The sequence below is a fragment of the Sus scrofa genome, chromosome 17 (assembly GCF_054392235.1).
Source record: "Sus scrofa isolate SSC_HxYL_T2T_F1_AM1 chromosome 17, Sscrofa_HxYL_maternal_Yorkshire_Landrace_v2.0, whole genome shotgun sequence".
Lineage (NCBI taxonomy): Eukaryota > Metazoa > Chordata > Mammalia > Artiodactyla > Suidae > Sus > Sus scrofa.
This window is the reverse complement of record NC_139399.1, coordinates 39,780,151-39,796,021: the sequence shown is the minus strand read 5'-3', so window position 1 is coordinate 39,796,021 and position 15,871 is coordinate 39,780,151. Positions and strand designations below refer to the sequence as shown.

Genomic DNA, 15,871 nt, shown 5'->3' with positions numbered 1-15,871 from the left:
TGCTAGAATTAAATGGGATTGAGCTCTTAAAGGCTGTTTCTGGAACAGAGTGTTTTGGGATTTGTTTTTTATTTTTTTAATTTTATTGGAGTATAGTTGACTTACAATGGAACAGTGTTTAATAAAGGCTGTTACTGTAATAGTAAGGGCAGATTCTGTCCAAAAAAAAGGAAGGGGGTCTCTTCTATTTCAATCTTTTCTTCCCAACAGCTGGAACCCAGGCTGGAGAAGAGATGCCAGTTGTTTCAAAAACCAACATTAAGGAGTACAAAGATAGCTTCTCTAATGAGAAATTTGATTTTCGCAACCACCCAAATATCACTTTCTTTGTTTATGTCAGCAATTTCACCTGGCCCATCAAAATTCAGGTAAGAAGTGCTTTTCAGTCTCATACTTGCAAAGATGGTGAAATCTCTGTAATGGAAACTAAATTCGCTAATCTGTCACTGGCAGTAAATGAGATGTACAAGATTAATATTGCTTTGCCTCTGCCATATCTGTGCTATGGAGTTCCATGTGCATACCATAAAGAAGATTATAGGCTTAAATCACTTATGAGGAAATTTTTAAGTACTTTTGAAAGCAAGTTGACGTGTAACAGATTTGGTAATTACACCTGTATTCATTTCTTCATTGAGGACTTACCACTTAAAAGCCTGTAGAGAGCTACACAAAGATTCAATTCTGGACTAAGGTGGATATACATGAAGCAGACACGTGTATAACCAGTGAAAGCTGGAGTGTAGACATCACCATATGAGAAGACCCCCAATGTGCCACAAGAGTTTAAAGGGTTATAGGATGGAGGGTCGTGAGGACACAGTTGGGTGAGGGGTATAAGGTCACCTAAAGTGTTTAGGCCTTCTAGTCAGATGCAGATTTGAGTCCTGGCTCTCTCCTATAACCTCTCTACGTCCCAGATTCTTGGCGCATGTGAACTGAAAGGGTAGATCTAAGGGTTCATGTTGTCTGCTTCAGCCACTGCTGCGATCAGCCTGCTCCTTTTCTCTGTTCCCAGGAGATCAGCGCACTCCCTCTTACCCAAGACTGTGGCCCCGTTTGTGCTCTTTATCATCACGTGCCACTGTGTCTTTGAGGCCTTGCCTCAGCGCTTTCTGCTTTAACCTCCTCAGTTTTAGGTAAATGTGGCGTTCCGGTATAGATGGACTTCCAAGGATTGCTTCACCTTTAGCCATGGAAGTGTGGTCAGTGGACTGGGCTAAGGCTCTTTGCCAGCTGTCAGTAGCTTGTTCAAAAGAAGCAAGTCATCACTGATCAGTTGGGATAGGTTCGAAATCTAGTTCTGGTGCTGTGTGTCCATGCCTATGGACTGTAACTAAAAAAATAGTCGGTCATTCTTTCCCTTTCTGGAATGTGAATGACAGGCTCTGTGTTGTATTTTTTCTCACCACCCTCTTTCCTATCTAGGTGGTCTACAGATATGTTTATCCTTTAATCTGCTTCCGCCTTTGCTCTTGCACACTCTCTGCTTCCCTCCCCAACTAGCCTTCTTGTAAACATTGACCACACTCCCTGTTTCTGTTTCCTCTTATCCATTCACCCATCAGCCCGCAACAGTCAGCCTTCTTCTCTCACCATATCCTGAAGCCACCGTCATAGTGGACTCCAGTGATGGAATTCTTCAGTCCTCTTCTTCTTCTCATTGCATGATTTGAGTCACTGTCTTTCTTACCTGCCAGTCCTTCCTTTCCCTGATTCTCTGGCCTGTCTTTTTAAAGAATCTTCTTCCTTAAACATTGGGGTTGTCTGGGATTCAGTCCACGCTTCTCCTCAGTCTTATCCCACTTGTAAGATTTATGGTACTATTTCTATACTGGTGATTCTCAGCACTTGGTCTCCAGCCCTGCTTATACTTAAACTCCAGTGCTCTTTGTTGCTCCCTAAACATCTTTCCCTGGACATTCACAGGCTCCCTGCACTCAGGGAGTCATTCTTATGATCTTAGTCACAAACCCTGTGCTTCTCTTTCAAGTGAATGGCACTACCATTTGTTCTATTGCATGAGGCAGGACCCTGGAAATTATTTGCATTCCTAGGTCCTGATGGATATGGCGTGATTTTTTGTTTTTTTTAACTTTATGCATTGCTGGACTCAGTTTGCTAGTATACTTTGTATTTATCTCATGAGTGAGAAAGGCTAGTAATTTTCCTTTCCTGTCCTTGTTATGGTCTTTTTGGTCATTTGTTTTTTAGGGCTGCACCTGTGTCATATGGAAGTTCCCAGGCTAGGGGTCCAGTCAGAGCTACAGCTGCTGGCCTACACCACAGCCACAGCAACACAGGACCTGAGCTGTGTCTGTGACCCACACCACAGCTCACAGCAACACGGGATCCTTAACCCACTGAGCAACGCCAGGGATCAAACCCACAACCTACATTGTTACCAGTCCGATTCATTTCCCCTGTGCCACAATGGAAACTCCTGTTACAGTTTTTATATCAAAGTTAAGCTAACCTTTAATTACAAATTGAGTAGCTATCTCTCTTTTTCCTTTCTGGAAGAGATTATGTGAGATTAGAATTATATGAACTTTGAATACATGATTGATCTCTCTTGTAAATCATTCTGGTGTTTTATTTGTGGAGCTTTTTTTTTTCTTATCTGCTGATTCAGCTTCTTTAATAGTTACAAAATATTTTGGATTATCTATTTGAATCACTTAAGGTAATTTTTTCTAGATATTTATTTCATATGTTTTCAAATGTATTGACACAAAGTTTTTCACAGTGTCCTCTTATCTTTGCAGCATCTGTGCTTAAATGTATTGATTCATATATTCAAAGACGGTTAAAGTGGTAAACTTTATCTTAATATATATTTAACCTAATTTTTTAAAGTTAAAAAAAGCAAAATTTTTTGTAGACATATACAAGCTTATTCTAATATTTATATGAAAAGGAAAAGATTCTAAAATAGCTATAACAGTTTTTAAAAAGCTGTTCTAGAATAGCTATAACAGTTTATGAAATAGTTATAATAGCTATAAAGTAGGAGGTATCACTGAACAAAATATTAATAAGGCTTACCATTTAGCTACAGTAATCAAGACGCTGTGGTTATTACTAGGGGATAGAACATAGATCAGTGGGATAGAACAAAGAACTCAGAACCACATAAATATATCCAAATGATTTTTGACAAAGGCGCAGTCAATTTAGTGGAAGAAGGATACCCTTTTCAACAGATAATGCTGGAAGAATTGGACAACCATAGGCAAGTAAGTGACCAAAGTATCACTCTTATACAAAAGTTAACTCAATATGGGTCACATTTAAATGTAAACCTGTAAAACTTTTAGGAAAAAAAAAATAGAAAAATCTTCATATCCTAAACCTAGACAAAATATTTTCAGATTTGACAACAAAAGCATGATCTATGAAAAAAATTAATAAATTGGACCACATCAAAATCAAAAGCTTTTGCTCTGTGAAAAACCCTGGTAAGCAGTTGAAAAAATAAGCCATATACTAGGAGAAAATATTTGCAAAAAATTTTTCTGACAAAGAACTTGTATCTAAAATACAAGAACTCCCGGAGTTCCCATCGTGGTGCAGCGGAAACAAATCTGACTAGGAACCATGAGGTTGTGGGTTCAATCCCTGGTCTCGCTCAGTGGGTTAAGGATCTTGCGTTGCCGTGAGCCCTGGTGTAGGTCGCAGACGTGGCTCGGATCCTGCATTGCTGTGGGCTGTGGTGTAGGCCAGCAGCTACATCTCCAATTCAACCCCTAGCCTGGGACCCTCCATATGCCATGGGTGCAGCTCCCCCCCACCAAAAAAAAGACAAAAATAAATAAATAAATACAATATAAGAACTCTCAGTATAGCTCTGGAAGACAAGATGGCAGAGTAGGACTTGAGCTCACCTCTTCTCATAAAAACACCAAAATTACAACTGACTGCTGAGCAACCATTGACAAAAAAGATTGGAATCTGCCAAAAGAGATATTTTACATACAAAGAAGCCACAATGAGATGGTAGGAGGGGCACTTTCACTGTACTATCAAATCCCATACCCACTGGGTAGGTGACCCACGAACTATAAAACAATTATATTGCAGAGTTTCTCCCACAGGAGTGAGAGTTCTGAGCCCCACATCAGGCTTCCCAGCCTGGGGAATCTTGCATCAGGAGGAGGAGCCCCCAGAGCATTTGGCTTTGAAGGCCAGTGGGGCTTGAGTACAGGAGTTATACAGGACTGGAGGAAGCAGAGACTCCACTCTTGAAGGGCGCATACATGGTCTCACATGCACTGAAACTCAGGGCAAACAAATGACTCCATAGGAGCCTGGGCCAGACCTACCTGTAAGTCATGGCGGGTCTTCTGGGGTGGTGGGAGATGGCTGTGGCTTACTGTGGGATCAAGGACACTGGTGACAGAATCCTTGGGGAGTATTCATCAGCATGCATTCTCTGGGAGGTCACCATTTTGTCACTGAGATGACCCCCACACAGCAGCCTGCAGGCTTCAGTGCTGGGATACTGCTGCCCAAACAATCAACAGGGTGGGAACACAGCCCCACCCATAAGCAGACAGGCTGCCTAGTCACCTAGAGCCCACTGCTGCCTGGTGGCTAAACACACCACTTAACATGGTCCTGTCCACCAGACGGACAAGACCCAGCTCCACCCAGCAGTAGGCAGGCAGCTGTCCCTCCCACCAGGAAGCCTGCACAGCCCCTGGACAGACCTCACCCACCACAAATCAGACACGAGAAGGAAGAGGAGCTACATTCCTGCAGCCTGTGGAGCACAGACCACAAACACAGAAAGTTAAACAAAATGAGATTGTAGAGAAATATATTCCAGATGAACGACTATGCTCCAGAAGAACAACTATGTGAGGTGAAAAAAGAAGATAAAACCCCAGAAGAACAACTCTATGAGGTGGGGATAGTTAATCTACATGGAAAAGAATTCAGAGTAGTGACAGTAAAGTTGATCCAAGATCTCTGAAAAGGAGTGGAGGCACAGAAGGAGACAGTACAAGAAATATTTAACAAAAGCTAGAAGTTGTAGGAGTTAACTTGTGGTGCTGAGGGTTAAGGATCCAATGTTATCGCTGAAGCAGCTTGGGTCTCTGCTGTGGCATGAATTCAGTCCCTGGTCCGGGAACTTCCACATGCTGCAGGTGCAGCCGCCCCAAAAAAGCTAGAAGATTTTAAAGAACAAACAGGAGTTCCCATCGCGGCTCAGGGGAAACAAATCTGATTAGTATCCATGAGGACGCAGATTCAATCCCTGGCCTCACTCAGTGGGCTAAGGATCTGGCATTGCCTTGAGCTGTGGTATGGGTTGCAGATGCAGCTCGGATCTGGCATTGCTATGGCTGTGGTGTAGGCCAGCGGCTACAGCTCCAATTCAGCCTCTAGCTTGGGAACCTCCACATGCTGTGGGTGCAGTCCTAAAAAGACAAAAATAAAAATTAAAAGAACAAATAAAAAGAGGTGAACAATACAATAACTGAAAAATACACTAGAAGGAATCAATAGAATAAATGAGGCAGAAGAATAAATAAGTGAGCTGCAAGACAGATTGGTGGAAATCACTGTCACAGAACAGATTAAAGAAAAAAGAATGAAAAGAAATAAGGACAGTCTAAGAAACCTCTGGGAAACATTAAACATACCAACATTCACATTTTATATATATGTAAGTCCCAGACAGAGAAAAGAGGGAGGAAGGGCCAGAGAAAATATTTGGAGAGATAATAGCTAAAAACTTCCCTAACATGAGAAAGGGAACACTCAAGTCCAGAAAGTGCAGAGATAAACTCAAGAAGGAGCATACTGAGACACATATTAATCAAACTGAAAAATATTAAAGACAGAGAAAATGTTAAAAGTAACAAGAGAAAAGCAACAAATCACATACAAGGGAATCCCCATAAGGTTATTGACTGACTTTTTTCAGCAGAAGCTTTGTAAGTGAGAAAGGAGTGGCCTGCTATATTTGAAGTGATGAAAGGGACAAACCTACAACTAAGAATATGCTACCCTGCAAGACTCTTGTTCAGATTTGACAGAGAAACCAAAAGCGTTACAGAGAAGCAAAAGCTGAGAGAATTCAGCACCACTAAACCAGCTTTAGAACAAATACTAAAGGAACTTCTCTAGACAGGAAAGGAAGGCCACAACTAGAAACAAGAAAATTACAAATGGGAAAGCTCACCAGTAGAGGCAAACATATAGTAAATGTAGGGAATCATCCACACACAAATATGATATCAAAACCAGCAATTGTGAGGAGGGTACAAATACAGGATATTGGAAATGTGCTTGAATTAAGAGACCAGCAACTTAAAACAATCTGGGTTAAGAACCTGACTAGTGTCCTTGAGGATTCAGGTTTGATCCTGGCCTCGCTCAGTGGATTAAGCATCCAGCATTGCTGCAAGCCACATCATAGGTCACAGGTGAGGCTCAAATCTGGTGTGGCCGTGGCGTAGGCTGGCAGCTGCAGCTCCGATGCAGCCCCTAGCCTGGGAACTTCCATAGGTCGCAGGTGTGGCCCTAAAAAAATTAAGTAAATAAATACGAGTTTAAAAATAAAATAAAGACTGTTGGAGTTCTCTTGTGGCACAGCAGCTTAAGGATCTGGCATTGTTACTGTAGCAGCTGGAAAATTCCACATGCTGGGGTGTGTAAAAAAAGTATAGAACTGGCACAAAATCAGACAAATAGAGATCAGTGGAATAGAATAGGGAGCCCAGAAATAAACCCATGCACTTATGGTCAAGTAATCTATGACAAAGGAGGCAAGAATATGCAATGGAGAATAGACAGTCCCTTCAGTAAGTGGTGCTAGGAAATAGCTACATGTAAAAGAATGAAATTAGAACATTTTCTAATACCATACACAAAAATAAACTCAAAATGAATTAAAGACCTAAAGGTAAGACCAGATACTATAAAACTTAGAGGAGGGAGTTCCCCATCCTGGCTCAGCAGAAATCTGACTAGTAACCATGAGGACGCAGGTTCAATCCCTGGTCTTTCTCAGTGGGTTAAGGATCTGGCGTTGCTGTGAGCTGTGGTGTAAGTCACAGACTCGGCTCAGATCTGGTGTTGCTGTGGCTGTGGTGTAGGGCAGCAGCTATAGCTCCAATTTGACTCCTAGCCTGGGAACTTCCATATGCAATGGATACGGCCCTAAAAAGACAAAAATAAATAAATAAATGAAAACCACAGTGGACACACCTATTAAAATAACTAAAATTTAAAATAGCAGTAACACCACATGCTAGAGAGAAAGCATAGAAATTGAATCTTTTGGTCCACTGGAAATGGACCATACATTACTGATAAAATGGGACAGCCAATCTGGAGAAGAATTTTGCATTTTCTTATAAAAATAAACTTGCACTTAGTATACAACCTGGCAGTTGCATTCCTGGGCATTTATCCCAAAGAAATGAAAACTGACGTACATTCTAGCACCTGAACAGCATTGTTTATAGCACCTGTACAGCAATATTTAGCAGCTTTATTCTTAATACCTCCAAACTGTAACCAACCCAAGTATTCTCCAACAGGTGAATGATTAAACAAACTCTGCTACATTAGATATCATGGAATAATACTCAGCAATAAAAAGAAACAAACTTGATAAACCAACTTGGATGAGTCTGAGGAAATTTTGCTGAATGGAAAAAAAAATCTTAGAAATTTACATACTATGCAGTTCCATTTATACATCTGAAAATAAAAATTTTAGACCAAAAATAGATACAGATCTACTGAACCTTCGACTTTCTCTGACTTCTTCTAGACCCTTTTTTGAAAATTCTCATCAAATTAGGTCAGCACCCCCGCCCCACGCGCGCACACACACAAGGGGCAGGAGTTATACCAGATACACACATCAATGTGGTAGGAATCTTTGGAAATATATTAGCATTTTTCTCTGCCATTGTCTACATTTGGAGTGGGGCTAGCAAGTTAGAATGTTTGTCTGACCCCCAGGGAATGTCAGCTCTAGTCTCTAGTCAGTCACATTTCAATTTGATAACATCTGCTAACACTGTCAAGTTTGCATACAATTGTAAAATATTTTCTTTGGGTTCTAGTAAATATAATTTATTGACTTGTTTTAAGTTGAGGTTATTTTCATATTGACATACCCTGTTATATTCCAGATCTGATTGAACTCGCAGCTTTCTTTCTTACAGCTGGAAAATGATTAGTATTTTTACGATTCTTAGTGAAAATCTTGACTTACACTGCTGACGTTTTTCCTTTTTGGAAAGAGGGCCCTGTGCATATAAACGGGCTTTTGTGCTGGAGATAGCTGTGCTGTTGCCAATGCCGAGTTTGTTTGGTTTGTTTTTTTTTTTTCCTACCAATACCCTGTTGCTCCACCCTCTGAAAGTCACTGACATGGTCATTTCCTTCTGGAGGGATTTCTTCCCCACATATACTTTTTAAGAGAACTAACTTTAAGACTCAAAGAGATGTTGATTTTCTGCCTGATTTTTTGGTCTTCTTTACCTGGACTGGATCACTCACTTGAGTAAGATCCACTTATGAAAGCTGCATTCAGAAGCACTTTCGAAAATAAATGATGGCATGCTTGCCATTTAGTTTGCCAAGCTGTCCTTGAAAAAGCAGGTAAGTTCTTTTGAAAATATGTCTTTTTACTCTTTGGTACAAATCGTTGCAGTATTCACGAACAGCATGACGGGATCATCGGCCTCATGTGTTCTTGGTATCTTTGCATGAGAACCTGGTCAGTGCTGTTCTTTCCACACTTGGGACTGGATCTGGATGTGTGCTTGAGGGGCCTCAGCTTGCATCTTCCTAGCAGATGTGGGCATGTTCTCAGCAGAGAAGGCTGCACCTTTTTTTATTGCTTTATTTTCCTCGAGCCTTAGCTTTTCTAGACATAATTAGCTCTTAAATACACATTAGAGACTATGTAGATTTAGTTAAAATGCAGACTTATTTGAAGAAGAGAATGGGAAATGTTTAAAGGGGGCAGTATAGGCCATTCAGTTAAATTTCAGTATGGCTTTCAGTGCAGACAAAGACATTTTTTGTCTTTGATTCTCATTTTTTAAAGCAAAATAACTGAGGAAATTTAATTCTCTACTCAGAAATTTGTGTAAATATTGGCACTTTAAAAAGTAATAGTAAACTCAAGTTCTTTTGCTCTGAACTGATCCCAGGATTCTTTTCCATAATTAGGAACAGATCAAAACCTACAACTGCTAACTCAGGGAGTTTGAAACTAACTATAAAAATCTTTGTAGATACAGTTTAAAATTTTTAAAAACCACCCAGACTGAAAAGGCCTGTGTGGTGGAGGATGGTGGGAGTGTAGGGTCTGCTGCGCCTGGTTTCTGGTTGGCTGCTCTTGTGGGTGAGTTCCCCTTCTTCAGTCTCCGCTTTCTGAAAGCGAGTCTAGTTGTTTCCCTGTGTCCATAGGACTCACCTGGCTTCAGCCATGGCCATCATTTGGGAGGGTAGGTATTCAAGATAGAGAATGCACAGGCAGACATTGTGTATGAGGTGGGAAGGTGGGTGGTGGAGCTGGGATGCTGGCTTGTTACTGGCTCTGCAACAGAGGTTGTTATTGTAATGTGGAACTAATATTAAAGTTCTCTCCATGCTGGGTGTTTCGTTTGCTAGTTTATGTAAGAGGCTAGTGTTCACAAGTGAAGGCAGCACAGGATTTGTATTGAGAACTGGGCATTCATTTAGATCCTAGACTTATGTTTACAGGTGCTAGTAGGATTGCTGTACTAAGCAAAACATGTATGAGACTTCTGTTGACTCACATAGACTTTTTATATTAACAGCTTTATTGAGATATAAATCACATACTGTACAGTTTTCCCATTTAAAATGCACAATTTAGTGGGTTTTGGTATATTCACAGAGTTGTGCAACCATGACTGCTGTTGGTTTTAGAATGTGTTCATCCTCCCGAAAAGAAACCCCACACCCAGATGCAGTCCCTTCCATTCCTCGCTCCCTCTAGCCCGGGCAGCTACCAGTCTACATTCTTTCTCTATGGATTTGCCTATTCTGGGCATTTCGTATAAATTGAATCATGTAACACTGTGTGTTCAAGGTGCATCCATATTTAGCATGTTTCAGTACTTCATTCCTTTTGCAGACTGAATAATTTTCTATTGTATGGATATACCACATTTTGTTTATCCATTCATCTGTTGATGGATACTTGGGTGGTTTTCACTCTTAGCTATTATGAACAGTCAGATATACTTGGTTTACATTTATTGTATGATAATGTATACACATCCCTTCTAGCGTTAGATGTCTGTACCATAAGGATTGTAAGAATTATAACACCATGAAATACATTTAGAACTAAACTACTGAAAGTATAAATCTCTCTTAGTTTCAGGTGGCATTTAAAGTTCTTATACTACCTCCTGGTTTTCATCCTGATTGTTATTTATTATTCCTTCTTCTTAAAAGTCTCCTCTCTTCTGCTTTTCACCTGTGGCTTTGGCTGTTTCTTCTCAGTTGTTCATTGCCGTCATTCCCTTGGGTTTCCTCTGGACCCTTTTGCCCTGGACAGTCCCATCCAAACCATCTGTGAACACCACCTATGGCTGGCATGGTCACAGCAGACCTCTCTCCTGTAATCTCCTTGGCCACGACCCACTAGACTTCCTTTACTATCCACTCACTTTCTGGCCCAGCATAGGCAGCCATGAGTGGACAGCAGGAGCCATGCCATATGCTGGGAGGCAGGATGTGCCCCTGGGTTCCTGGAGGCCCTGGGAGGAGAGCGGAGTGCTGGTGTTGCCTGAGTCTGCATGAGATGAGATAGCACTGGAGCTGAAGTCTAAGGAACATGAGTTGAGGGAGTGAGGATGTTCAGGGTAGGAAGGAGCATCTCCATGCACTTTCAAGAACTACCAGGAGTTTAGCAGAGCTGAAGTGACAGTTCTGTGAGCAAGGAGCTAGAGAGCAGGGCAGACAGAAGCTGTCATAAAGAAACTGGGGATGGTGTTCCTATCATGGCTCAGCAGTTAACAAACCTGACTAGCATCCATGAGGATGTGGGTTCGATCCCTGGCCTCGCTCAGTGAGTTAAGGATCCAGCATTGCCGTGAGCTGTGGTGTAGGTCACAGACGTGGCTCAGATCCCAAGTTGCTGTGGCGTAGGCCAGTAGCTACAGCTCTGATTCAGCCCCTAGCCTGGGAACCTCCGTATGCCACCGGTGGAGCCCTAAAAGACAAAAAGACAAGGAAAAAAAGAGACTGGGGCTTCAGCTGAGGGATTTGCACTATAGCCTAGAAACCACTAGAACTTATTAAGATGCTTTAAGCCAACAAATGACCAAAGATCAGTGTTTTAGAGAGATGGCTTTGGCAGCAGTTGGGAGAATAGATTGGAAGGAGCCAGGGCTGTCACAGCAAAACTCACAGAGGTGGCAGCATTAAGACCCAAGTTAGAATATGCTCAGGCAGTGGTCATAGAATCTTCTGTCCTTGGCACAGCTGAGGCCTGAATAGCAGGCTGTTTATAAATAGGCCTACGGTTTTATGGGAGGAATCAGTCCTCTCCTGGCCTTGAAGTGTTCAGAGCTATGTGGCCAGATTAGCGTAGTCAATCCAGGAGACGGAGAGCAGCCATGACCACTTAGGCCCTCTCTGGTCTTCATGGTCTGCAGAGCCTGGCCTCTTATTATTCACTCGTTCATTCATTCATTTGTACCTGCTTTGTGGATTGTACATAGTAGGTGCAAAATAAGAAGATTTTGTTTTGTGGCAATTGAGTGTAGTGTCATTTACAATCTTGGCCTCAGGAGAGAGGATTAAGATGACAGAATAGAAGAACTGGAGCTCAACTTCTCTCCTAAAAACAACAAAATTCACAACTAAAAGCTGAGCAATCCCCACCCAAATGGGCTGGAAACCTTAAAAAAAGATACCCTACTCCAGAAGAAAAAGAGGAGGCCACATCAAGAGGTAGGAGGGGCGATTTCGCAATATAAACAACCCCATACCTCCCAGGTGGGAAGCTCCACAGACTGAAAACTAACTGGTTCACAGAGAGAGACTCACTTACAGGAGTGAGGGTTCTGAGCCCCAGATCAAACCCTCACGTGTGGGAATCTGGCACTGGGAGAAAGAGCCCCTGGAGCATCTGGCATTGAAGGCCAGCGGGGCTTGTGTGCAGGAGCTCCACAGGACTGGGGGAAACGGAAACCCCATTCTTAAAAGGTGCACACAGACTTTCACGTGTACTGGATCCCAGGGCAGAGTGAGGTCTCCCTAGCAATCTGGGTCAAACCTGACTGCAGTTCTTGGAGGACATCCTGGGAAAACAGGGGTGAATGTGGCTTGTTGTGAGGGACAGACATTGAAAGCAAAGCTCTTGGGAATATTCATCAGCTGCCTTTCTCTGGAGGTGGCCATTTTGGGAAAATCTGGCCTCACCCATCAGCACTGAGAAGCCCCAGGGCAAACAACAATCCAGGTGGGATCATAGCCCCGCCTCTCAGTAAACAGGCTGCCTAAAGACCCCTCAGGCACACAGCTGCCTCTAATCCCATCCAGAGACTCAGCCCCTCCCATCAGGAAGCCTACAGCAAGCCCCCATACAGACTTCAGCCACAAGGGGAGCAGATACCAGAAGAGAGGCTACAACCCTATTATCTGTAAAAAGGTCACTACACCAAAAACCTACAAAAATGAAAAGACAGAGAACTATAACTCAGATGAGGGAGAAAGGAAAAACCCCAGAAAATCAGCTAAGTGGGGAGGAGATTCTCAACCTCCAGGAAAAAGACTTTAGATTGTTGATGCTGAAGATGATGCAAGACATTGGGAATAAACTGGAGGCAAAGATGGATAACTTACAGGAAACACTGAGCAAAGAGATAAAGATATAAAACTTTAATAAGAAGAGGTGCAAAATACAATAACTGAAATAAAAAATTCACTAGAAGCAACCAACAGCAGAATACAGGAGGCAGAAGAACGAATAAGCGAGGTGGACGACAGATTAGTGGAAGTTACGGATGTGGAACAGAAAAGAGAAAAAAGATTGAAAACAAATGAAGGGAGTCTCAGAGAACTCTGGGAAAACGTTAAATGCAACAACATCCGTATTATAGGGGTGCCAGAAGGAGAAGAGAGAGAGAAGGGGACAGAAAAAATATTCCAAGAGGTAATAGCCAAAAACTTCCCTAACATGGGGAAGGAATCACTCACTCAAATCCAGGAAGCACAACGAGTACCATATAAAATAAACCCAAGGAGGAACACCCTGAGACATATATTAATCAAACTGACCCAAATGAAAGACAAAGAGAAAATCTTGAAAGCAGCTAGTGAAAAGAAACAAGTAACATACAAGGGAACCCCAGAAAGCCTATCGGCAGATTTTTCAGCAGAAACTCTGCAGGCCAGAAGGGAGTGGCAGGATATACTCGACGTGATGAAAGGAGAAAACCTCCAACCAAGATTACTCTACCCAGCAAGGCTCTCATTCACATTTGAAGGAGAAATCAAAACCTTCACAGAGAAGCAAAAGCTGAGAGAATTCAGCAACACTAAACCAGCCCTACAACAAATACTAAAGTAATCTTGGCCTCAGCCTGTACTCACCATAGTTGATGAAATTCATTCTCAGCCTTTTTTCACAGACCTTCCTCCCGTTCCCTCCGGGACACTCAGAAACCTCAGCTTACCTGAGTCCAGAGATCTTCATTCATTGACCACTTCTCCTAGTACCTTGGCCCATGGCCGTGAGGCATGGGTGAAGGGTTCTCACTGCCATGGGTGACAGGCTTGAGGGCACAGTAATTCCTGGGGCTCCAGAGCCTCCCTGGGCCTACCGTGCAGTCACCACTTATTTCCCTGTACTCAACAAACATTCTCTCCACGCCCTTCATTCCCCTCCATTCCCTGGTCTCAGGGTTTGGGCCAGGCCTCTCTTCCTTTGTCCCTACTCCCACCCCTGGGGAAGATCCAAGTTCATTTCTTTTGACACCAGACCTTCTAAGTAAAAATGACAGTTTTTTTTTTTTTTTTCTTTTCAGTGCAGTTCCTAAAATTCTAAAGAAATTGTTGAGGGGAGGGTGTGAGTGGGGAGGGTTTTTTTGCTTTTTTTGGTTTTGTCTTTTTACTGCCACACCTGTGGCATATATAAGGGGTCAAATCGGAGCTGCAGCTGCCAGCCACAGCCACAGCCACATCAATGCCAGACTGGAGCTGCATCTGCAACCTACACCACCGCTCATGGCAATACCAGATCCTTAACCCACTGAACAAGGCCAAGGATTGAACCCGTGTCCTCATGGATACTAGTCGTGTTCGTTACTGCTGAGCCAGGACAGGAACTCCCCGAGAATTTTTTTTTTTTAATAATTCCTTATTTCAGAGTTTCCTAAGGTGTGGCCTCTAGACACCAGCATCAGATTCACCTGGGGAATTTAAAGCTATAAATTAGGAGTAGGAGAAGGACCCAGGATACTGACTTTGTTGCAAGCTCTCCAGAGTTTAGAACTATGGATGGTCTAGTTCTTGGAATACAAGACTCTATCAGCACTTGTGTGGGAGATAGGAAATTACCTTTTCATTCTTTCTCCTCCAACGACATTTTACAAGTCAACAGTTCATGGTCTTTGTAGATAGAAGGATGTAGGAATCCTCTTTTCCAGGATCTTTCCGTGTACACAGGCGTAGTGTAAGTAGAATATGATTATCCCATGCCCTAAAAGGGAAGTGGACCAAATGCTGAGAGTGTGTAGAAAAGAGAGAGCCAATTCCCAGTGGAGGATGGAGTAGCTGAATGAGGAAGGGTGTTTGTGCTGGGCCACAAAGGACGAGGAGGACTCCCATTGAAGGTGAGCAAGGGAGGCACTCTGGTGACAGAGGTTGAAGTGTAATAGTGTTTCTACAACCAGAAAACACATGTTAGGCTGAAGCTCAAAAAAAGTGCAGGTTTACAATATCCTATCCCAAATCCTGAGGCTAGAAGGGCTTCTGTGATTCATTTTCTAGGACACACCCAAAGGCCCCTTGGGAAAACACACTATAATCAAACTTATTGCTGAAAGTTGAGCACACAGCAGGTTGTGGAAATAAATTCTAGATTTCCTGGAGTGTGGAGAGTGATACCTACTGTTTGGAAAGAGAGAAGGATGAAATTGTTTTACTTATAAATTGGAATGGAATTTTCTTCTAAAATATAATAGATTTTATTGTAGAAGTTCCTTGTTATCCTTAGTATCAGAAAAGCCACAAACACATTTCAGTGTTTTTATAATAAATCATGAAAGAAAGGTTTGCTTGGGATATTATTTTGAAAATGAAACTCTAAAATATGAGTTTTCATTTTACAGTTAACAAAATTTAAATTATGATTGCAACCCTGAGCCAATTGTTAGGGGAAAAAAAACTCAGTCAGGTCCTACTGAGTTTGGGAGGAAATGGAGTCATTATTTTTCCAATTATCATATTCATTTTTTCAGCAAATATTAAGTACTTCTTACATGTCAATCACGGCTTTGGGCACTAGGTGTAGTAGTCAGTGGTGAGGTCCTTCATGGATCTTATTTTCTAGTGGAAGAAAAAAAGCATAAATAGATGTACATTTAAGGGCTGTGGAGAAAGATTGAGCAAGATAAGAAAATAGAGGTGTGGTTTCTGTTATGCAGTTGGTGCTTTGAAATAAGACAGCAAGAATGAAGTCTTTCACTTCAGACTCGATTTCACAGCATGATTTTTAAAACAATAGTCAGGGAATTCCCACTGTGGCTCAGTGGGTTGAGAACCTGACTGGTACCCATGAGGGTGAGGGTTCAATCCCTGGCCTCGCTTAGTGGATTAAGGATCCAAAGTTGCCAATAAGCTGTGGCTC

The 15,871-nt window shown here is 42.2% G+C and overlaps 1 protein-coding gene across 4 annotated transcripts in view; it reads left to right on the top strand.

The window, feature by feature from the left end:
- The window catches only part of ATRN (attractin), a 186,236-nt gene that overhangs the window by 127,485 nt on the left and 42,880 nt on the right, over window positions 1–15,871 (top strand). For 3 of the 4 annotated variants that reach the window (XM_021077390.2, XM_021077389.2, XM_001927289.8), the window contains exon 24: window positions 211–368. In XM_021077390.2, the coding sequence (XP_020933049.1) occupies window positions 211–368 (158 nt within the window). Of the gene's footprint in view, window positions 1–210; window positions 2,258–3,721; window positions 5,521–15,871 lie in introns of those variants that run through there. The other variant, XR_014832058.1, reaches the window with a different exon arrangement.